The following is a 23,766-nucleotide window of genomic DNA, read 5'->3' as shown; positions in this document are numbered from 1 at the left end:
ACTGTAAATTTTAAAAATATTTAAATAAATATAAAACCTGCATCTTGCTTTTTCTTTAAACATTTTAATGCTACCCCGCTGAAATGCTACAGTAATTTAAAATTTTTTTTTTTTTTTAAAAATAAATAAAAATTTTATTATTATATTTTCTATTAATAGTCAATATAAAAATGGTTAAATTGAAGTGTATTGTTTCGTTTGGCCAAAAAATAAAATTCTATTATGAAATTATTGAGTTGTACCATCATTGCTATTTTTGTTTTTGTTTGGTGTAATATTATCGCCATAAACCACCCTTGTTCTTTCTTCTGTTTCTGGAAAGCCTCTAGTTTCAAATTCTTTTGTTTTTCTAGTAAGACAATTGTCGAATGAATTGAACTAGATATAAAATGTTAGTAAATTTGAAAAAAATATATAATATATAAAAATAAAAATACTTTACAATTTCTAAACATTTTTTTGGTATTTTGATAGTTTCACCAACTGGTATATGGCCATTGGTACAATTCATTAAAAGTGTTGCCTCGAATGGACAGAATGAAGATAAAATACAAAAATTTAAATGGGCATTTTCATGTTGACATATTTTAAATTTACTTGTTGCTGAAGAGGAGGGAGGAACTTGGTTGTCACGTTCACAGTCAAAAAGTTTGGAGATTGGATAGAAACACATTGGGAAATCACGAACTATGGCAAGTTTTGCTTGGTCATATTCATCTTTGATCTCACCAAATTGTATTACTTTACTTTCACTTATATCGTTATTATAACTGTTTTCGTTATTATTATTATTATTATTTTCCATTATTGAGGTTAATTAATATACAAAAATAATAAATTAAAATAAATTATGCGAAAATATTAAAAAAAATAATTTTAAATAAATTTTATTTTTTTTTTATTTTTTTTTTTAATTTATTTTTAATTTTTTTTTTTTTTTTTCCAAAACGACCATTTTAAAAAAAAAACGACTGGAGCATTCAGTTTAATTAAATTCATTTAAGATTAACATCCATCCAATCTTATATTATTAATATAATTATAATTATTATTATTATTATTTCTTTTTTAAAATAATTATAATAATAAAAACACAACACAACTCACACTCACAAAATAATTAAATTATAATATAAAAATCAAAATTTTGATTTTTTAAATTAAAAATAATGGAAAATAAATTATTAATTGCAGGATTGGGTGCAGGTATTGGTGCAGCAGTAACATATTTAACATCATCATTAAAAAAGAATAAAAGATCACAAGATGAGTTTGAAAATAGCCCATCATCACAACACAATACTAAACAAATTAGAATGGATACAGACGACGATTTTATTAAAAAAGAAGATAACAATTTAAGTGCAGGAAATTTATTACACAACGATCTTTTAAGAGAAGAGATTTTCAACGAACAAATGGATAGAACCAAACTTTACTATGGCGACGAAGCATACGAAAAGATTAGAAATTCATTTGTGGTTGTAGTTGGTTTAGGTGGTGTTGGTGGTGCAGCAGCCCACGTACTTTGCAGAAGTGGTATTAAAAAGATGCGTCTTATTGACCCAGATCTTGTAACATTAAGCTCATTAAATAGAAATGCATTAGCACAAAGAAAAGATGTTGGTAGATCAAAAGTCGAAACTATGAAGTCCTATTTCTACGATATTTGCCCAGAAGTTGAAGTCGAAGCTGTTCAAACTTTTTTCACAGGTGATTTAGCAGAAAAACTTTTAGCAGGAAACCCAGATTACGTTTTAGATTGTATAGATAACACTCAAACCAAAGTAGAGTTATTAACTTTTTGCCACAGAAACAATATTAAAGTTATCAGTAGTTTCGGTGCAGGCTCTGCCCGTGACCCAACTAAAATTTTTATCTCTGATATCAGTTACACTTATGGTTGTCCATTCGGTAGAGAAATTCGTCGTCTTTTAAAAGTCAACGGTATTAACAGCGGTATTAATTGTTGCTACACTACAGAAATTCAAAGAAAGAAACTTACACCATTAACTGAAGAAGAACGTCAACTTTTATTAGAGCAAGCAGTTAGACCAACTCTTCGTGTACGTACATTGGGTGTTGCAATGCCAATTCCATTCATCTTTGGTACATCAATTGGTTGTCAAGTTTTAAATGATTTTGCTGGTGTCGACACAGTAACCAATGGTGAAGAAAAGTGTATGCCTCCACCATTAACTGAATACTCATCACAACTTAAACTCTTAATTAAAAAAGAATGTAAATTATATAATACCCCACCAACTTTCCTCAGAAAATTCATTTCACCATTGGATGTTCGTTATTTAATCGATGAAATTTTCGAATCAAAGAGTGCAATCTCTCAAAAACACGCCCCAGTTATGCTTTTATTACGTTGGAGATCTGATAAACCTGCTGCACCAAACAACTTGGTTTACCTCAGTCAAAAAGAAGGTGATATTCACGAAACTGTTAAAAATGTTAATGAACATTATCCAAAAGAAGTTGTCGAAAGAATTGACAAATTATTATCAACTGTTGTTATGGAACCACTCCACGTCGAATTAGCCAATTCAATTTTATAAAAATAAAAATAAAAATAAAAGTTTAAAAATAGAAATAAAAATAAAAATAGAATTAAAATCATATTAAATTTTTTTATAAAATAATTGATCATCAATCCAAAAAAAATAAAAAATAAATTAAAAAGGAAATTATCTTTTTTGGGTTAATTATCTCTTTTTTGGGTGAATTATCTCTTTTTTTTTTTTTTCTTTTTTTTTTTTTTCTTTTTTTTTTATTATTTTTATTATTTTTTTTTAATATAATATTTTTTTTAATTTTTTTTTTTAATTTTTTTTTTAATTTTTTTTTTTATTATTTTTTAATTTAAAAATTTTTAATATTTTTTTTTTTATATAAAAATAATAATAATTTATCTACAATTTTTTTTTTATTTATAAAGAAAGATAAAAAATTTAATCCTTCATCTAATTGTTTTCTACAAATTAAAACAATACATAGTCACACATACACACACACATCATTATATCTATTAATATCAATAACTAAATCAATTTATTAATATATATTTCTTATATATATTATATTTTGTATATACAAACAAATTATGTCTATGATGAATGGGTTAGGTAGACAAGATATTGACTTTAATCAAATATGGGAAACAATAGCACAACAAGTTTACTTATTATTAACAGGTATGAATACTGTATCTGCAATGTCTTTATATGAGTAAGTTGATTAATTCATATTTGTTTTTTTTTTTTATCATAAATTTTCATTTTTTTTTTTCATATATTTTTCTTTGGACACAATATTAATTTTTCAATATTATTTTAGGGATGTTTATAAATTATGTATTGCTCAACCTCAACCATATTGTGAGCCTTTATATGAAAATATTAAAAAGTTTTTCGAACAGCACGTGGATAGAATCCTTTTAATCATTTTAGATACAAAATCAGATACAATTTCAGAATATTTAAAACAATGGAAACTTTTTCACACAGGTTGTGAATTATGTAATAAGGTTATTTTCAGATATTTGGTAAGGTTTATAGATTCAATTAACAATATATAGCTATTCATTATATTAATTTTATTTATTTCTTTAGAATAATAATTGGATTAATAAAAAGATCATGGATAAGAAGTTTGGTCATCCTCCAGATATTTACGAAATTCAAACAGTATGTATAGTTTTTTTTTTAATAGTTTTTAATAATTTATTAATATTTTTTAAATTTTATTTTTTAGCTTGGACTTATGATTTGGAAAGAAAGATTATTTTTTAAGATTAAAGATAGAGTATTAAAATGTGTAGAGATTTTAATTCAAAAAGATAGAGACGGTGAATTAGTTCAACATCAATTTATAAGTCAATTTATGGAAAGTTTAAGTAAGCATAGATTTATCATTAGATATTTTTAAAAATATTTTATATCTTATTAATATTTCATGTTTATTTCAGTTAAATTAGATTCAGTTGATAAAGATAGAGCATTATATTTAAATGAATACGAATTTTCTTATTTAGAAAATACAAAACAATTTTATTCAAGAGAATCTATTGCATTTATATCATCAAGTGGTGTTTCGAGCTATATGAAGAAAGCAGAAGCTAGAATCGAAGAAGAACATCATAGATCACAAAAATATTTAAATTCAACTTCACACGACAAATTAAGAAGATTGTTAGATTCTATTCTCATTGAAAAACATAAAGAACTCTTACAATCCGAATGTATAAATTATTTGAAAGATGAAAAACTAGATGAAATTCACCATATGTATAAATTGTTATCAAGAATTGAAGGTGGTCTCGCTCCAGTTTTAGAAACAGTTCAAAATTATATCCAACATGTTGGTTTTGAGGCAATTAAATCAATTCCAGATAAAAATAACCCAGTAAGTACTTACTATCTTTACATTCAATAAAATAATGGTTTATTAACTCTTTATTTGTTTATTTTAGGATCCAAAAGTTTATGTAGAAACTCTTTTAAAAATATATTTACAATTTAGTTCAATTATTAAAAAATCATTTAATAATGATGTATCATTTATTACAGTTTTAGATTTAGCATGCCATAAAATATTTAATCAAAATCATATTACCAAAAACACAACAAAATCACCAGAATTATTGGCTAAATACTGCGATATGTTATTAAAAAAAGGAAACAAGCAACATGAAGAAGTCGAATTAGAAGAAAAATTAGGTCAAATTGTAATTATCATTTATTTTAAAATACAACTTTATCACACAATAACTAATTTATTTTTTTCTTTAGATTGTATTATTTAAATATGTTGATGACAAAGATGTTTTCCAAAAATTCTATTCAAAGATGTTATCAAGACGTTTAATTAATGCATCATCAGTTTCAGACGATATTGAAAAGTATATGATTACTGGTTTAAAACAAGCATGCGGTTTCGAATATACATCCAAATTCCAAAGAATGTTTAATGATATAACAATTAGTACCGAAACAAATGAAGAGTTTAAAAACTATTTAAATAATAACAATCTATCTATTGGTAAAAGTAATTATTAAATTTAAATTTTCTTTTACTTTATTATTTTATATTAATGCACCAATTTTCTTCTTTATAGTTGATTTTTCAATTTTGGTTTTAACATCAGGTTCATGGTCTTTACATTCACAAACCTCTAGTTTTATTGTTCCACAAGAATTAACTACATGTATAACAACATTCCAACAATATTATCAAAACCAACATCAAGGTAGAAAATTAAATTGGTTACATCATTTATGTAAAGCAGAGGTCAAATCATCCTATCTCAAGAAACCTTTTGAATTCCATGTTACAAATTTCCAATTAGGTATTTTATTAATTTTTAATACTCAAGACACAGTTACACTAGACGAAATTACTAAATTCACAAACTTGAATGAAAATGAACTTTCAAGAACTATTCAATCACTCATCGAAGCCAAACTTTTATTAGCCAAAAAGAACCCAGATTCTGCAACCCAAGAATATTCATTAAATGGTAGTTATACAAATAAAAGACTCAAGGTTAAGGTTTCATCTTCATTACAAAAAGAAACTCCAACTCAAACCGAAGAAACTTATAAAGGTATTGATGAAGATAGAAAACTTTATTTACAAGCTTCAATTGTTAGAATCATGAAGGCCCGTAAATCGATGAACCATGTATCTTTAATCCAAGAGGTAATTGAGCACAGCAGAGCAAGATTCCAACCCAATATCCCAATGATAAAGAAATGTATTGAACAATTAATTGAAAAAGAATATATTACCCGTGCTGAAGGTGAATCAGATAAATATTTATATCAAAGTTAAACAAAGGAAAAAAAAATCAAATGTGGTGGAGGGTTATTTTCTAAAAATAATTGCAATAAACATTTAAGATCAATCTTAATTAAAATATTAAAAAATAAAAAAATAAAAAAATTTTAATGTAAAAATATTAAAAAGATTAATAATATAAAAAGATTTTGTCCAATATTGGTAATCATAAAATAGAATAAAAAAAAACAATTTTATCTTTAAATTTTAAGAAATTGTTTTTTTTTAATTTGTATTTTAAACTGTTTTTTTGGGTGAATATATTTTTCAATAATTATAAATATTTTTAATTTTATATTTTTTAAAAGAAATTTGGTATCTTGTGTCTATAACCCACAAAAAACAATATTTTTTTTAATATTAAAATTATAATTAAAAAAAAATTTCAAACATCTAAATATTATTTTTGGGCTACAAATATATTAATTTATTTTTAAGTTGTTTTTTTCACATTTTTTTATATATTTATATCTTTATAATGAAGCAGAGTGGGAGTAGAATTAAAATAAATAGTTATAAAAGGAAAAAAGATTTTAAGTAAAGTCAAAAAAAAGATCTTTTTTATCAAATTAAAAATATATCTTTAATTTAATGATATTTGAAAAAAAAAAAAAAATAAACCTTTCAAAGATAAAAAAAAATAATAATAATAATAATAATAATAAAAATAATAAAAATAATAATAACAGTTAAAAGTAATATTGTCAACAAAATGAATATATTAATTCTATTAGTTATTTTAGTTTTTACCTATTTTTTATTTAGAAATGTAAATATTTAGTTTTACAATAAAAAGAAAATTTTTAATAGAAAATAAAACTAAATATAATTTTTTTAATATAATAGAGTTCAAGAATCAGTAAAATTAATTCTAAAATACCGGGTCCGATAGGTTTACCGATATTAGGACATTGTATGTTTATGGGTGGGGATCTTCATTTGCAATTTCAAAAATGGTTTAAAAAATATGGTAATGTCTTTAGAATCAGAGTTGGTATTTACGAAACAGTTGTAATAACTGGTTATCCCACTTTAAGAAAGGCTTTTATCGAAAATTCTGAAATTTTCGAAAAAAGATGGCAACCAAATAGTAGAACTCTTTTAAATAAATGTGAAGAGGTGGTATGGGAAAATGGAGAAAGACACAAAATTTTAAAGCGTATTGTACTTAGTGAAATGACAACAGTAAGAATTAAGAGAATGGAAGATCATATTGTACAAGAGTGTAAAAAATTAATTAAGCTATTTGACGACCATGCAGAAGACGGAAAGCCATTTGAAATCAACAACTATCTCCATATGTTTTCATTAAACATTATACTTAGATTCCTCTTTGGTGTAGACTATCCATATGATAAGGTTTCCCACTCTGAAGGAATTATCAAAGCAATTTCAGACTTTCTTGTTGTAGCAGGTAATCCACTTATTTACGACTTTGTTCCAATTTTTACAAAAAAAGAATCAAAAGATATTAAGCACCCTTATTTCGTCACCTTTAATAGACTTATCACAGAAACCGATAATTTAATAAAGAAATACCAAAGAGATAATGAAGCTAATCTAGATTCGAAAGAAAATGGAAATATAATTACTGGTTTACTTAAAGAGTATGAAAAAGGTTCAATAACATGGGGTAATGTGGTCAACACCTCAATTGATATGATTGTAGCTGGTAGTGATACAAGTGCAAATACTGTTATTTTTGGCCTAATCTCTTTATCTAACCATCCAGAAATTCAAACCAAGTTACATAAAAGCATTGTGTCTACAGTTTCACCAAATGAAGATGTAATTACCCACAGTAAATATAGTCAAATTCTTCCATATCTATCAATGGTAATGAAGGAAACTTTTAGAAAATTCCCAAGTACACTTTTAGGAATATCACATGAAACAACTCAAGATATTGAAATAGAAGGTCATAAAATCGCTGCTGGCACCCAAATATTTCAAAATATTTATTCATCACATAGAAGTGAAGAGTTTTTCCCAAAACCTGATGAATTTATTCCAGAAAGATTTAATGAAGGTTCCAATTTGTATTATGGAAGTCAAACAAATTTATTGCATTTTGGTTGTGGTGTAAGAGATTGCAGTGGTAAATCTTTAGCAACAGTAAGTATTTTTGATATTATAATTTTATTTAATAATTTACTAATTTTTAAAAACAATTTTAATAGTGTGAAATCTTTACAATTTTAGCAACCTTAGCAAATAGATATGAATTTATTAACCCAAATCCCAATACTCCATTAATTGATTATGGTACTTTTGGTTTAACCTATCAAACTCCATCAACTCATCTTATAATTAAAAAAAGATAAAAAAATTTTAAACAACATTTCTTAAATCGATTAAAAGTTTTTTTATTAATACATTTAATTTAAATAAATAAATAAATTTTATTTGATTATATATGTTATTACTTGTGTTTTATTTTTTCTTTGTTGTTGGTGTAATTGATGACGAAAGTGATGATGAGAATGAGGAGGAGAATGATGAATTACCTTGTTTTAATTTTTTTTTTGTTTGGTCATCATTATTTAAAAAAACACTTTTAAAAGTATCTGTAATGCTTAATCTTTTCTTTGATGTTGCTGATGGTGTTGCTGTAGTGGTAGAAGTTGTAGTAGTTGTTTTTTGAATTGGTTTGGCTATATCAATTGGTGGAATTGCATTTAAACTAATGTTTGAGAGTGGTGGAGATGATGAAACAATTGTTGACGATGAACGAGTAAGTGAGGAGGTTGTTGATTTGAATGGGATCATATTTGGATTAAATGATTTTGATGATGTTGTTGAAATTCTTTTTGATGATGGAGTTGATTTGATGGCGCTATTGGTTACACTTGAAGTGGATGTTGCTGTTTTAATACTGCCCTTTGAAGAAGTCGATGATAATGATGATATTGAGTCGGTTGGTGATAAAGTTTGGTTATTTTCATTTATATCAAAAACAATTTTCTTTGAAAGCGGTGTATCGCTGCTAGAAAAGCTTTTTTTTGTTTGAGGGGTTTTTGGTTCGATAAGAATTGGTCTCTCTTTAGATTTCAAACGAAGGGTTGTTGATTTCATTTCTTTTTTTGAATCTACTTCCAATTTTCTTGCTAACGAACTTTGGGTTGGTCTGGTTAATGAAGATGGTTTGGTAGATACCGGTGTTGAAGAGATTGATGTTGTTAATGATTCTTTTTTAGGGGTTGTAAAAATGTCTCTAGCCGATTTAGTTGTGGATGCTTTACTCGCTGCTGTTGATGATAGATTAGATGTAGTGGAAGATGGGATGTTTAGTTTTGATGGAGTTGATTTTATTGGAGTGGAGGGTTGCTTTAGTTTTGATTTTGAAGGTGTTGATGATGGTCCAGATATAGATGTAAGGGATCTTGAAATTGATGAAGGTCTGGTTATAGTTGGTGGTTTTAAAAATTGATCTGAAGTTGTTGTTGAGGCTGGTTTGGTGGCTTTTGTTGGAGTTGTAATATTTGTTTTGGTTGTAGATAAAGTAGCAGTGGTGGTAGTAGAGCTTTTAGAAGAGATAGTTGGTTTTTGTTTTGGTATGGGTGATTTCTTTTGGGGTGAAGTTGGGTTTTGGGTTATTGATGGTTTTGGAGGTGAGGTAGGTATAGCAGGCGATGAGGTAGAGATCATTGATTTTTTATTTAAAATAGGATTTGTATTTGTATTTATAGAAGAGCTTGAAACTGATAAAGTTTTATTTGAAATTGGAGTTGAAATTGGAGGTTTGCTTGAAGTTGCTTTTAATTTACTATTGTTACTGCTAGAACTAATTACTTCATTATTATTGATGTTTTCATTATTATATAAAATTAAATCGTGTTGTTGCTGTAATTGTTGTTGTAAATGTAACTGTTCTAGTTTTTGAGATAATTCAAGTTCTTTCTTTCTCTCGCTCTCTCTATCCTTTTGTAATTTTAAAAGCTGCTCGATTTGTTTTTGATTTAATTGATTTTGAATTTGATTTATAGTTGAAGATGGAGAAGAGGGTGATGATAAACTATTGTTATTTTTGGTTGGAGTTAAATTTATAGAATCGCTTGGCTCGCTATTGATAAGACTTAACATTGATTCTAAATTTGAATGTGATCTTGATAATGAAGCTACATGGGTATTATAAACTTCTTCCTCTTCTTCCTCTTGATTATCAATTGTAATGTTTGGAATTGTTAATTCACTTTGAATCTGCTTCCATTTTTCAAAGCAGATTTCCATTTTTTGTTGTAAAGCTTTCATATTATCGGGGCAATAATGGGTATGAACATCTAAACCGGATTCTAAAAGTACCTTTTGGTCATCGAGTAATTGTTTTAATTTCTTTAAGTGATCTAAATGAGTTGGATTTTCTCTTAGGTACATTTCTTGGAAGAAAGTTCTATACATATTAATACCACCAGCAACAGCAGCATCTATAACCCCATTCAAAGTCATTGTTAGATGATTGCTCCATTGCATAGATATTTTACAGGTTTTGAATAAAGAGTCCAATTCTTTATTCTTTTTCTCTAATGATTCTACAGCATTCTCTAATGGATTTTTTTCAATTTCTACGATTTCATTGATTAAGCTGTTTCTAATTAATGATGGGAAAATTGATTTTGATATAATAAATGTATTTCTTGTCCACAAACCAAGGAATTCATTCACTTCTTTGCTACCACTATCAGTGATTGATTGTGGTTTAACTTTTTTAAATGGTACAGAATAAAAAAATACTTTAGAGTTGTTGTTTATAAATGATTTTTGTGATTTATAATTTGCTCTATTATTAAAATTATTGTTTTTTGAATTGTTATTATTTTTGTTGTTGTTTTGTTGATTAATTTGACTATTTAATTCTTTTGGTAATAATACAGGTTTACATGGACGAATATGAATAAACTGACCATTTGATATATCCAATTGTGAAGTTTTGGGTACAACTTGAGCTCCTGGATATCTATTTTTTAATCTTGAAACAAATGATCCTAACTTTTCTAATTCTTTACCCCTAAATATAAAATCTTTACCATCTACAGATTTTGGGAATCCTTTACCACGAAATTCAACGAAAAAGTATTCTTCAAAAAATCTTTCTTTGGTATCGATTGATTTATAACATTCATTTTCTAATTTTGATATTTCGATCATTTTTAATACTAAGGAGTTCTTATATTGTTCTGAAATATTTTGGTTAACTGATAATTGATTTGCTGCTATTGTCGATGGTGTGCTATTAATGTTTGTTTGAGATGATTTGTGATACTTTGCTAATTCTTTTTTATATTTTTTTCTTAGTTGTTTAATAATTATCAAGCAACGTTCCCAATATTTACCATCGAATAGTAAATATAAAGCTGATTTTAAAATTCTTTCTTTTCTATCTGAATAGCTTTCTTTTGGATAACCAAACTCTTCATTAAAAATCTGATTAGAGTCCCATGAAATTAATTCGCTATGTTGTAAATAACAATTGGCTGCTTCAACTTTATTACCAAATGTTAAATGGATATTCTTTAAATGCTCTAATTTATCGATATATTCTGATCTACACTCTGTATGTTTTAAATAGTTTAAAACCTTACTTAATAGAATTGTAATGTCATGTTCATATTCAACTGTTACTGGGAAAAGAGATAATAGTCTTTCAAATTCCATATAGGATGTATCTAAAAAATCTATATTTTTAAAAATTAAAGAAATTATAATTAATATTTTTTTTTTTTAAAAAAATATATAATCTCGAGTTTTTTGTACTTACAATGTTGAATATATAACTCTTTCCATGATTCAGATGGTGAAAATCTATCAATAATTGTTTTTGGTCTTTGGAATTTATCATGAAATTTTTTTAACCATAAAACATTTTGTTCAGAAACTATTCTCCACCAACTGCAGGTTAAGGCTATTGAACAAATTTCTTGGACATCTAGATATTGAAAGATTGATACTAAAATCTCACCATTTAATACACCCATTCCTCCTTCTTTTAAAGTTTTCAATGATTCATTATATGCTGAAAAAATCGATTCATAATGCTTGAATTGGTCATTATTGATTTTTGATTTTATTTTTTCTAATTTTTTAATTGAATTATCGTTATATGGTGTAAAAACTGAAGTTGATTTATATATTGGTGAATCACTACCAATTAAAGTTGGGGAAATGGTATTGGCTACATTGTTACTATTACTATTGATTGTTTCACTTGCCAAGTAGTCTGATAAAGCAATTGAGTTTGTGGAGTAATTACTATTATTTGAAATTGAAATAGGTGAATGGAGTTGGTTAGGTAAAAAGTTGTTGCTACTTGGTGATGATTTATGCGGTGAGTAAACAGAGTGTAGTTTATTTGATAAGTTGGCACAAGTATTCCTTCTTCTTGGGGGTGAGAAAACTTTTTGTTGTGGAGTTGGGGGCGTTGAAGGTGGTGTTGGTAACAAACTATTATTACCTGGTGTTACTAATTGAGTGAAAGATCTTTTTTGAACTGAAAATGGTGATAAAGTTAAATTTTGTAATGGAGGTTGTAGATGAAGATGATGGTGCTGTTGAGGGGTGTGTAGCGGTGAGGCAGTAGGGGTTACTGAAAGTGGAGTATGAGACCCACCTAAAGATGGCGATAACAGTATTCCATTACTATTATTAAATATACCACCATTATTACTACCACTCGATGATTTAAGTACTATTGTATCATCCACTGAACCACGTTGGCAATTTGGTAATGTTGTTAAATCTAATTTTGGTGTTGGTGAGCCTGCAATAGTTATCGATCTAGATCTATGAAATGGGTTTAAAAATAATCTATTTTGAATAGCGATGTCACTCTCTTCATCTTCATCCATTACTATTTCATTTTCTTTAATTCCACTGGAGAAATTGATTGTATTATATTTAAATGGTGTATTGGGTGGTGAGCTTGGATACGAATTAAAATTGTTATTACTATTGTTATCATTTGAGATTATAAGTGAAAATGGTTTATTATTTTCATTTTGATCTATTATATTATTTTCCTCTATTATTTTTGTTGATATTGGCACTGCTTTAATTTCTATCATTTCATAATAAAAATTATTATGAATTATATAATTATTTTGTTGTTATTGTGATTATTGTTATTATTGTTATTATTGTTATTATTGTGATTATTGTGTTACTTTTAAATACTATTACTACTTAATATTGTTACAACTCTAATTTTTATAATTTAAATAGAAAAAAATAACGTCTTTTGTTTTTATTTATTTATTATTAATAAAAAATAACATATAAAATTAATAATTTATATTAGTATCTATTATCTTAATCATTAATAATTAAAAAAAAAAAATTAACCCTAAAAATAAAAAAAATAGTACATACTTTTTAAAAAAAAAGAAATTAAAATAAAATAAAAACCAATTGAGTGGCTTTATATATTGTTTTGTGTGGGACACCTTTTACCTATTTATAATAGAAAAAAAATAGTGTGTGAGCGTGTTTTACTAGTTTATTAAAAAAAATTAATTTATCTTTAATAATCAAATAAATAAAATAATTATTATTATATTATTATTATTATAGTTAAAAAAAAAATAAGATTTATTGAAAAAAAACTTTAAAGTTAGAAAATAATAATAAAAAGGTGTTTGTGGTGTTAATATTATAAATATTAATAGAAAATTGTTTTTTTTTTTGCAAAAAAAATAAAATAAAAATTTAAAAAAAAATCAAAAATTAACTGTAATATAAAAATAGGCGGGTCAATGTTGCCGCTATACAAAAAAACACATTTTATGTAAAAAAAATTAAAATTTTTTCAAAATAATAAAAAGATAATAATAAAAATAAAATAAAAATGATAAATAATAAATAAAAAAAAAGAATGATTGAATGAAATTGATTTAATCATTTTTACTTTTACTTTTATTTTTTTTTTTTAGTTTTGTTATTTTTTTTTTTTTTCTAAATTTTTTATTTTTTTATTTTTTTTATTTTATTAATTTTTTTTTTGGACACAAAGAAATTTACACATTAAATTAAATAATGGAAAAAGTCGTTGTGTATTGGGGAGGACATTTAGTGTTGGGTGTGTTTTAGTTAAAAATAATATTTTACTTTTGTTAAAAATAGTATTTTAACTTTTAGTTAAAAATAGTATTTTAGATTTTAGTTAAAAATAGTATTATTTTTTTTGGTTAAAATTAGTATTATTGTTTTTAATTAAAAATAGAGTTTTTTTTTTTTGTTAAAAATAGTAAAATATAAACCTAAATAACTTAGTTTTATTTTACGGGAAAAAAAAAAAAAAAAGTATAATCACAACACAAAATAATATTATAATTAATATAATAATTAAAATAAAATCATTCTAATAATTGTTTTTTTCTATTTTACGATAAATATTTTGTTGTGTGTTTTTGGTTTTCAAGTTTTCAGTTTTACATCCAGTTATAAATTGTGTGTTTTTGATTTTATTGTTTCAAATTTACTTTAATTCTATTTAAATTACCAAATTTATTTCTTATCTTGATTTTGTTTTGATTAAATTGCCATATACTGTGTTTTTTTTTTTTTGTTCCTTCGTTTATTATAATTGGAGTGATAATAATAATAATAAAAATAATAATAATAATAAATAATTTGGATATTAAAAGAAAAAAAAAAATCTTTTCTAATCAAGGAAACAAACACTTTTTTTTTTATTTTTAAAAATGGTGTGTATCGCGCACGCCAAATAGTAATAGTTTATGCCCATTTTATCAATAACATCATCAATAACCAATAAATTTTTAACACATACACACTTCAACTAACCACTTTATTACTTAGGTACTAATACCACTATTACTATTACTATCACTACCACTACCACTACCACTACCACTACACACAAAATACACATAATCATCAAACACAAAAAAATAAAAAACTATTCTAATAATTCCATTAAAAGTTTAATTGTGTTTCTTAAAAAACCATCAAACAAATTTCAAAATCAACCAATCACAATTCGAAATCATTTTAAAAAAATGAAAAAAAATTATTTTTTAATCTACAAAAGCAGGTTAAAACTACTTTTTTGGAATTTTTTAAAAAATTTTACATTGTATTAAAATGTTAGGTAGGGTTACTAAAAAACTACAATTTTAAATTCAATACCCCCTCTTTTAAAAATTTATCAATTAAATACCATTAAATTTTTTTTTTCCTTCATAAAACAAACTATAATAATTTTTAATAAAAAAAAAAAAAAAAAAAATTTTAGATTAAGAGGCTTAATTCTTTAAAAAAATAATCATTTTTTGTTTAGGTGTGGGAGTGTGGGGTGTGTGTCGTATTGTGTTTTTTTTTTTGATGTGTGGGTTTGTTTGTAGTTGATGTGTGTATGTGTGTATGTGTGTGTGTGTGGGTGTGTGTGTTAAGATTTTAATTAACAAATTTTTTGTTGTTGTTGATAAAATTTTTTTATTTTATTTTTAAAATAATAATTATTTTTAATTTTTAAAATATTTAAAGTTTTTTTTTTTTAATTTTATTCAATTCATTAATAATAATCTTCTCATAATCATCATCTAATTATTATTATTATCTTTATAATTTTTTTTTTTTATTTGATATAGTAATTAATAAAAACTTTTTTGTAAATATATATATTTATAATTTTCAAAAAATTGAAAAACAGAAAGAAAAACAACAATAAAACATATGTCATATTAATTGTTGTTATCATTCCCCCAAACACACACATAATCAAATACAGAGTAGTATCATAAAATTCTAAAATTATCATTTTAACAATTAAATTATAATAAAAGCTGGTTTTATTACTGCCTATTTCAACACTCATTATTATAATATATCTTTTTTCAAGATTTATAAATAAAAACAATAATTAATATTAATTTTGTTTTTTTTATAAATCGTTATTCATCTCAATTATTATTTTTTTTATAATTTTTTTTATAATTTTTTTTATAATTTTTTTTTTAATAATACCACACCCACTTATCACAGTTTACATTATTTAATCTTTTTTTTTTTTTTTTTTGTAATATATTTATTTGTAATATTATTTCTATAGTTTTATATTTTATTTATTTATTTATTTATTTATTTATTTATTTATCTATAAAGTTTATGTAAATTTAAATATTTTTTTTTTTTCTAAATATACAATTTTTATAATTTTTATATAAATCTTTAATAATCTTGTACATTTTTAAATATAAAATAAAATGGAAAAAACATTAAATTATCATCATAAAAAAAATGGTTCTGGAAGTGCATTGACATCGGGATCATTATTATTATTACACCAATTACCAATTCTACATTCAAACGAACAACAAAATTCATCTTCATCATCACCAAGAAACGCCTCATCATCTTCACCCAGAAATAATCAATCCCCAAGAAATAATCACTCACCAAGAAATAATCAATCATCACCAAGAAATAATCAATCGTCACCAAGAAACAATCAACCATCACCAAGAAATAATATATCGCCAAGAAATTCACCCCCACCAACCACAAGAGGTAGAAGATCCTCTTCATTGTTAAGATACAGTAAGTCAATGTCAGAGTTAATCAAAACATTACAACAAAATGAAATCTATACATTGAAACAAATTTTTAAAAATCATTTCATGATTTTAAAACAGGCTGATAGATGTTATAGAGTAAGTATAATTAATGCATATTTAAATCAATTAAAATATATATATATATTAACATTATTTTTCTTTTCAGTTATGTTTAGTACCAATTTTACCAACTGAAAGAATTGGATTAAATTCATACACCACATCACTTTTAGAGAATGAAAATTTCGAAGATTATTGCACAGTTTCAAAGTTACCACCAATTTTTTTAACATTTAAATTAAATGATACATATCCACTATATTCATCGGTCGAATCGTTTAAATTAGATTGTGATTGGTTAGGCGAAAGATGCTTGTCGATTCTTTCAAATCAATTGGTATCGATTTGGAATGCTCATAAAAACTTTCCAATCATTTCAAATTGGGCAAACTGGCTTAGAGAGGAGTCTTTATTCTTTTTAAATCTAATTACAATCCGTACCACTACCACCATAATAACCAAACAAATCTTTAACCCAACTGATAACTCTGCCACCACAACCACCACAACCACCAATTTAACCACATCACCATCAACCTCATCCCAATCCAATACCATTACCAATAAATCCAATTTATTATCGAGTAAATATGAAGAAGCGATAGTTCATACTCATTATAGTTTAACATTACCACCAATGGATTTAAATGACGAAATTAATTATGATCCAATTGCATATTTAGTAAGTTACGATATTGAAAATGATGTACCAACTAAAGTTTGTTCATCTTGTAATTATTATAATGGAAATGAAGAGTAAGTAAAATATATAAAAAAAAAATATAAAAAAAAAATATCATTTATTAATCTTTTCTTTTTTTTTTTTTTTAAACTATTAGATATTTCACTATTTTTAATTGTAACCATTATTACTGTAAAGAATGTTTAGCCGCCTACATCACCTTAAACGTCGAAGGTGATACATTAGAAAACCTAGTTTGTCCAGAATGTCAAGAAACCCCAGTATCCTTTGATATTAAAGAATTGGTTAGCTCTCATACATACGAAGTATACAAACAAAGATTATCTGAAAATTTTTGTGAACATTGCGATCAAGTTTTAAAAATTTTAAATTCAAATAATATTGGCTCTAATCATAGCTCAAGTTGCACAAACAAAATAAACAATAATGATAATGAAGAAAATAATACCAACCACACATATATTAATAATTAACAGTAATAATAATAATAATATAAATTTATTTTCTTTTTTTTTTTTTTATTTATTAAACTAAAAAAAAGAAAAGAAATAATAACATTTGAAATATTTTTGTAAATAAAAGAAGGTTAGTTTTATTATTAACCACCGGTTTTTGTAAAATATAAATAATAACATAGGGTTTTTCTTTCTTTTTTTTTTTTTTAATATTTATTATTTTAATTTTTTATTTTTATTTATTTATTTAATTTAAATATTCTAAACTTTGTTTGGCACTTTGCATTTGTTTTAAAAATTCATAAAATTGTGGTAAAGTTAATTCTAAAGATTTAAAAAAGTTAAAATATAAACTTTAGTATTATGTATTGTAATGAAATGTAATAATAAACATACCCATATGAACATCTTCTTTTATATTATTTCCTTTATCTAAAACTAATTTTAATTGTAAAAATGTACTACCGGTTGTATTTGATTTTGTAAATTCACTTGATGAAGTTGTAACACCAAATCTCCATTGCATATCTAAAACTTGTTGAATTGATAAGGAATTACCGACTAATGATCTTGAGAGATCTATGAAATGTTGTTTATATTTTAATGATACAATTTTAGCTTGATCTTCTGATAATTTGAAATTAATTAAATCCTCTTTAACATAATCTGGGGTTAAATTATTCTTTGCTGAACCTTTGAAAAATACAATGCATCCTCTAACTATATTTTTAATGGTATTTTCGTTAACAGAGTGTTGTTGACTAAAATCTGAAATACTCTTCATTAAATCTTCAGCTTTTTGAATAATCATAAATTCAAAAACATTTTCTATTAATTGTTCTAATGCTTCGTCTTCAAAATTACTTAAATATCCAATTTCATTTAATAATTGTTGATCTGGTAATTCATTTGAATTATTATTACCCAAAAATCTAAATATCATTGTTTAATATGAATGTATATATATGTATAAAATATAAATAATAGTCTATGAAAAATTATAATGATTTATTATTTTGCTGTGGTGTTTAAATTAAAAAATTATAAAAATTTTAAAAAAAAAATTATAAAAATAAAAAAAAAAAAAAAAAAAAAAATTAAAATAAAAAAAATATTTTTCAAATGATTTTTTTATTTTTTTATTTATTTTTAATTATTAATAAAAAATGATTAAAAGTGAAGGTCAAGATCCTGCAAACAAAGTTTGTTTTATTGGTGAATTAAAATCAATTTTAAAACAAACTAGAAATTGGAATTTACTATTATTCATAACCACAATAAAGTTATTGTTAATTCCATCATAGTAAGTTTGAATATAGTTATTTAAAGATTTATTGGAACATGTTTTTAATTCTTTACATAGTTTTAGTACAGATTTCGAAGTTCATAGAAATTGGTTGGCAATAACATCATCATTGCCAATTTCAAAATGGTATTTTGAAAATACTTCGGAATGGACATTAGACTATCCACCATTTTTTGCATGGTTTGAATTTACTCTTTCAAAAGCAGCATATTATTTCGATAAAGGAATGTTAGAGATTAATAATTTAAATTACTCTACTATTCAAACCATTTTATTTCAAAGATTTTCTGTAATTTTTTCAGATTTACTTTTTATAATTGCAACATTACTTTTATCAAACTTAATTTATTCAAATATTAGCAACAATAACAAAAATAACAAGTCCTCATCACAATCATTGGCATGGTATCAAGATAAATCATTTTTAGTATCATTAATTGTAATTTTAAATCCAGGTTTATTAATGGTTGATCGTATGTATTTTTTATGATACATTATAAGTGTAATAACTATTAACGTTTTGACTAATCAATTATTAATTTTATTTTTATTTAGATATTCATTTTCAATATAATGGGTTTTTAAAAGGTATACTTATTTTATCAATGTATTTTATTATTAGAGGCAATATTTTAGTTGGGTCAGTTTTATTTTGTGTTTTATTAAATTTCAAGCATATATATATGTATATGGCACCAGCTTATTTTGTATACCTTTTAATTTATTATTGTTTTGAAAATAAAAAAAACAACAAATTTTCAATTTCCAATATAAATATCTTCAACTTTATCAAATTAGGAAGCTCAGTTTTATTCATTTTTGCATTATCACTTGGACCATTTATAGCCATGGGCCAAATTCCTCAACTTTTATCAAGACTATTTCCATTTGGTAGAGGTTTATCTCACGCATACTGGGCCCCAAACTTTTGGAGTTTGTACAACTTTTTAGATAGAATTCTTTTATTTAATGGTCTATATAAAAAAATCCCATTCTTTAAAGATTTAATAATCTCTAGTGATGTTTCTGGAAATTTAACATCTGGTCTTGTAGGAAGTGATAGTCAAACCCATGCAATCTTACCAAAAATTACTCCACCAATCACTTTACTCATTACAGTATTATTTTTAATTGTAAATATTATTTTTTATTGTATTTGATCTGATATCATTGTTAATTAATTTGTTTATTTTTTTTAGCCTTCAATTTATGGAATTATAAAGAGTAAAAATTGGAAAGATTTTATTTTAGGTATATGTCAAAGCTCATTTACATTCTTTATGTTTGGATGGCACGTTCACGAAAAAGCAATCATTATGATCACAATTCCTTTAGGATTTTTAAGTTTAGCATCAAATAATCGTTTTTCAAAATTATATTTCATTCTCTCAACAGTTGGTCATTATTCACTTTTCCCACTTCTTTTTAAACCAACTGAAATAACAACTAGAATATTAGTTTTAGCATTTTATACTATTTTATTATATTTATCAATAATTTCAACTAATCAACAATCTCAATCAAAAAAGCAAAATAATAATAATGGTTTAGGTTTATATTTTTACGAAATAGTTTATTTAATTGGTTTGATTGGTTTAGAAATTTTCAATATTTTTATTCATCCATTCTATTTAGCTCATATCGAAAAATATTCCTTCATAGCCCTAATGATAACATCAGTTTATACATCAATTGGTATTCATTATTGTTATCTTTATATTTTCAAATTAATTTTTTCAAAAGATTAAAATAAAAAAAGTTCGAATTTACTCTTAAATGAGTAATCTTTTTTAAAACTATACAATATTTAAAGTTTGAAAAAAATTATGGATTTATAAAAATTTAAAAAAATATAGATTTATTAAAATTTAATAATTTAAAAAAAGGGTTTATAAAATTTACATTACTATTATTTATAGGATAAAATGTCAAAATCTTCATCGACCAAGTTTTGTTCTGAATCTGATTGATTTGTTGAAAAAGTATCACTATTACCAAAGGATAGTATGCTTGAATTTCTTGGTGGGTTTGTTTTGGAAATTGAAATTTCGTCAAAATCTGAAGCAGAAGAAAGAACAGGTGTTACATTGTTTGTAGGAGTTGTTTGATATTGATAATGATGATGTGATCCAATACTTCCACTTCCACTACTATTATTACTTCCACTACTGGAATTAATAATATTTTTTTCTTGTTGCTGAAATTGTTGTTTATCAATATATTCATTCTGATTATCATCCTCTTCCATACTATTATTGTTACTATCATCTCCATCACTATCTTGAATAATTGGAAGTTTTTTCTTTAAAAAATAGTTATTTGTTTTTCTTTTTTCAAAACAATCCACAATCATACTTTCGATAACACCAACCTCTCTCTTTGAATTTTGTAAAGCATTTGCTGGAGAATCCTTAGTTCCTGGTGATCTAATTAAAACTGGTGCTAGAATAACTGCAATGCTATGGGTGTCCATTTTAGATGATTTAACAAACTCTGGTTCTGTAAATTCTGCTAAGAAATCAATGATATAGTGTAATGTCTTTCTATGAAGTACTGGTATACCACTTTCTATAATCTTCCAACTGTTTTCGGGAGATTCTATAATTTCATCACTGTAAATATAAAAATTATTGTTAATAAAAATTATTATATTTAAGGTGAATAAATAAACTATAACTTACTAAATTGCATAAGAAATTAATGGATTTGGTAAGTCTCTTAACCAATGCTTAAATAATGTTGCAACAATATAAACATCATTTATATTATCAACACTACCACCAAGATCTAATTTTTGTTTTTCATGTTGAATATTACAACTTGGTACAGCTGAAAAAATGTTTTCTTTTTCTAATGCATTAAGTTTTAATAATGATTGGACAAATTGCATTAAAATAATTGGTACTTCAATAGACTGATATTCATCTCTTTGTCTATCCATTAACTCTTCTAGCTCGATACCAAAAATAGAATTTGGGTTATTGGTTGGGATGCCAACAATTGATGATGATGATTTAGAGAGGTTCGATGCACCGTCATCTTTATTTAATAAACTGGTAGTTGAGGATTTTAAATTATTTGAAGCTTTATTAAAGAAACCGAAAATATTTTCTTTTAAAGATTGTTTTGGTGGTGGTGGGCTTGATGATAGGTTGACACTGGTTAAATCTCTATCAGGGGCGGTAGATGGTGGTTGAGCGGCAACTGTAGATGGTGTAATTGAATTGGTGGGGGCTGTTGTTGTTGATTCTGAGGCTACTGTTGGTTCAGAGACTGCATAGTTTAATGTTGTTGGCTGTTTCTTACCCTCTACATAGGTTTCAAATTGGAAAGGAGTAAATACTTTTTTTGGTGAACAATTATTTTTGATAAAGTTTTGAATGTCACTATCTGGATCGATGAAATCTACACTAGTGTTTGCACCATTAATTTCACATTCTAAATTGAGTGGAATTTCCATCATTAAGCCAACATAGTTTTTAACATTACTCTTTAAGAATTGTAATCTCATTGATTCAAATTGTTCAAACTCTTTTAAATTTTCACTTAATCTTGTTTGATATGGACCAGTTATAAACTCGTTGGTTTCTTTTAATTGATTTTTGTATTCTTCCTCTGCTAAAATTGAATTGGATTCACACTTTGCTAATTTTCTTTCCAATGCTTGTACTTTGACACTGTCTGGTATATCTCTTTCAATCAATTCTAATTTTGCTAATTCCATTTCTTTACATTGCTTTTCATATTTTAAGTGTGCCTTCTTTAATAATTCAACTGATTCTTTTAATTCATTTCTTAATTTTTGACCATCGTTAACTAACTAAATTTTTTACAATATATTAATAAAATTAAATAATGTAAATATTATATTAAAAATTATAATTACATTTTTTCTTTTTTGCTCCATATCTTTAATTAAAGTATTAAAAGGATGACATAGATTATTTAATAAATTTTTTGAAAATGTTTGATGGATGGTTGATTCTGATTCCCCTATTTTATGTAAAACTGAAACCCCTTTTTGGAATGAACTAAAAAAATAAATGTTAATTATTTTTTTTTTTTTATTTTTTTAAAATACTTTGTAATACTTACTCGTTTTCATCTTTTAATTTGAATTTAGAAAAATATTCTGCAACATTTTTTGAATATTTTTCTTCAATTGATGCTCTTTTCTTGAAGAAATCCAATAAATCTTTACACTGTTCGATGCCGATTTCTGTTTTTTTACAAAGAATTTCAAAGCCATCACTCATATCATTTTCAAAGGTAAATGCCCCATTAATACCTGTAGTGGTTGGTTGTGATGCTGTAGGTGGAGATGAAATTGATGATGATGAAGAAAAGAGTAAATTGGTTCCTTGATTAACTAAATTCTTTATAAATGATGATGAGGAGGAAGTTGATAAGTTGTTGTTTACTCCTACATTTATATTATCTATACCTGTAGACTGAAGTGGATTTTGTTGAATAAACTCCTCTTGATTACTTTCGGTATTCATTTTATTATAACTATTATTTAATATTCTTTATTTTATTTTTATAAATAATTATTATTGAAAAAAAAAAATTTTACACAAAACACTATTTAATACTTTTATATTTTAATATTTATTATATTTATTATATTTATTATAACTATAATTTTTCACACAAATAAAAAACCATACACAAAAAATAAAAAAAAACAAAAAAAAAAAAAATAAAAAAAATATTTATTATAATTTTTTTTTAATTTAATATTAATTTATTGAAAAAAATAAATTAAAAAAAAATAAATTAATATGTGGTACATCAAAATTTTTCAAATAAAATTAAAGAAATCGT

General features: G+C 24.5%; 9 protein-coding genes across 9 annotated transcripts; 5 read left to right on the top strand and 4 right to left on the bottom strand.

The window, feature by feature from the left end:
- Positions 1-228: 228 nt before the first annotated feature.
- DICPUDRAFT_89252 (uncharacterized protein) lies at positions 229-805 on the bottom strand (the record flags this gene model as incomplete). The annotated part of the gene is made up of 2 exons (XM_003291051.1): positions 229-378; positions 443-805. 2 exons carry the CDS (start codon positions 803-805, stop codon positions 229-231), a joined length of 513 nt encoding a protein of 170 aa, XP_003291099.1.
- Positions 806-1,169: 364 nt separating this feature from the next.
- Positions 1,170-2,567, top strand: DICPUDRAFT_38491 (uncharacterized protein; the record flags this gene model as incomplete). Its single annotated transcript, XM_003291061.1, has 1 exon — positions 1,170-2,567. One exon carries the CDS (start codon positions 1,170-1,172, stop codon positions 2,565-2,567), a length of 1,398 nt encoding a protein of 465 aa, XP_003291109.1.
- A 388-nt stretch (positions 2,568-2,955) lies between these two features.
- DICPUDRAFT_57147 (uncharacterized protein) lies at positions 2,956-5,982 on the top strand. The gene is made up of 8 exons (XM_003291060.1): positions 2,956-3,237; positions 3,346-3,553; positions 3,621-3,695; positions 3,763-3,904; positions 3,977-4,413; positions 4,481-4,735; positions 4,800-5,049; positions 5,126-5,982. The coding sequence occupies exons 1-8, from the start codon at positions 3,113-3,115 to the stop codon at positions 5,839-5,841; spliced, it is 2,208 nt and encodes a 735-aa protein (XP_003291108.1). The 5' UTR covers positions 2,956-3,112; the 3' UTR covers positions 5,842-5,982.
- Positions 5,983-6,542: 560 nt separating this feature from the next.
- On the top strand, positions 6,543-8,261 carry DICPUDRAFT_57144 (uncharacterized protein). Its single transcript, XM_003291059.1, has 3 exons — positions 6,543-6,616; positions 6,694-7,962; positions 8,028-8,261. Exons 1-3 carry the CDS (start codon positions 6,560-6,562, stop codon positions 8,169-8,171), a joined length of 1,470 nt encoding a protein of 489 aa, XP_003291107.1. The 5' UTR covers positions 6,543-6,559; the 3' UTR covers positions 8,172-8,261.
- Positions 8,262-8,280: 19 nt separating this feature from the next.
- Positions 8,281-12,905, bottom strand: DICPUDRAFT_81789 (uncharacterized protein; the record flags this gene model as incomplete). Its single annotated transcript, XM_003291050.1, has 2 exons — positions 8,281-11,519; positions 11,603-12,905. The coding sequence occupies 2 exons, from the start codon at positions 12,903-12,905 to the stop codon at positions 8,281-8,283; spliced, it is 4,542 nt and encodes a 1,513-aa protein (XP_003291098.1).
- Positions 12,906-16,064: 3,159 nt separating this feature from the next.
- On the top strand, positions 16,065-17,651 carry DICPUDRAFT_155657 (uncharacterized protein; the record flags this gene model as incomplete). Its single annotated transcript, XM_003291058.1, has 3 exons — positions 16,065-16,511; positions 16,582-17,231; positions 17,315-17,651. The coding sequence occupies 3 exons, from the start codon at positions 16,065-16,067 to the stop codon at positions 17,649-17,651; spliced, it is 1,434 nt and encodes a 477-aa protein (XP_003291106.1).
- A 229-nt stretch (positions 17,652-17,880) lies between these two features.
- On the bottom strand, positions 17,881-18,576 carry DICPUDRAFT_38509 (uncharacterized protein; the record flags this gene model as incomplete). Its single annotated transcript, XM_003291049.1, has 2 exons — positions 17,881-17,957; positions 18,030-18,576. The coding sequence occupies 2 exons, from the start codon at positions 18,574-18,576 to the stop codon at positions 17,881-17,883; spliced, it is 624 nt and encodes a 207-aa protein (XP_003291097.1).
- A 223-nt stretch (positions 18,577-18,799) lies between these two features.
- Positions 18,800-20,687, top strand: DICPUDRAFT_38502 (uncharacterized protein; the record flags this gene model as incomplete). Its single annotated transcript, XM_003291057.1, has 4 exons — positions 18,800-18,936; positions 18,997-19,412; positions 19,495-20,072; positions 20,139-20,687. The coding sequence occupies 4 exons, from the start codon at positions 18,800-18,802 to the stop codon at positions 20,685-20,687; spliced, it is 1,680 nt and encodes a 559-aa protein (XP_003291105.1).
- Positions 20,688-20,848: 161 nt separating this feature from the next.
- Positions 20,849-23,441, bottom strand: DICPUDRAFT_155654 (uncharacterized protein; the record flags this gene model as incomplete). The annotated part of the gene is made up of 4 exons (XM_003291048.1): positions 20,849-21,551; positions 21,621-22,759; positions 22,826-22,970; positions 23,035-23,441. 4 exons carry the CDS (start codon positions 23,439-23,441, stop codon positions 20,849-20,851), a joined length of 2,394 nt encoding a protein of 797 aa, XP_003291096.1.
- Positions 23,442-23,766: the final 325 nt, after the last annotated feature.

Source organism: Dictyostelium purpureum, assembly GCF_000190715.1.
Source record: "Dictyostelium purpureum unplaced genomic scaffold DICPUscaffold_257, whole genome shotgun sequence".
NCBI classification, from domain to species: domain Eukaryota; phylum Evosea; class Eumycetozoa; order Dictyosteliales; family Dictyosteliaceae; genus Dictyostelium; species Dictyostelium purpureum.
The sequence above is the reverse complement of the archived record's forward strand: the minus strand, read 5'-3'. Positions and strand labels throughout refer to the sequence as shown.

Bases quoted from the DNA above. Each gene is read 5' to 3' on its own strand.
- DICPUDRAFT_57147 (XM_003291060.1), top strand. From the start codon at position 3,113: ATGTCTATGATGAATGGGTTAGGTAGACAAGATATTGACTTTAATCAA. The intron at 4,414-4,480 runs GTAAGTACTTAC...TGTTTATTTTAG, and splicing joins TTCCAGATAAAAATAACCCA to GATCCAAAAGTTTATGTAGA. The intron at 4,736-4,799 runs GTAATTATCATT...TTTTTTCTTTAG, and splicing joins AAGAAAAATTAGGTCAAATT to ATTGTATTATTTAAATATGT.
- DICPUDRAFT_57144 (XM_003291059.1), top strand. From the start codon at position 6,560: ATGAATATATTAATTCTATTAGTTATTTTAGTTTTTACCTATTTTTTA. The intron at 6,617-6,693 runs GTAAATATTTAG...TTAATATAATAG, and splicing joins CCTATTTTTTATTTAGAAAT to AGTTCAAGAATCAGTAAAAT. The intron at 7,963-8,027 runs GTAAGTATTTTT...CAATTTTAATAG, and splicing joins GTGGTAAATCTTTAGCAACA to TGTGAAATCTTTACAATTTT.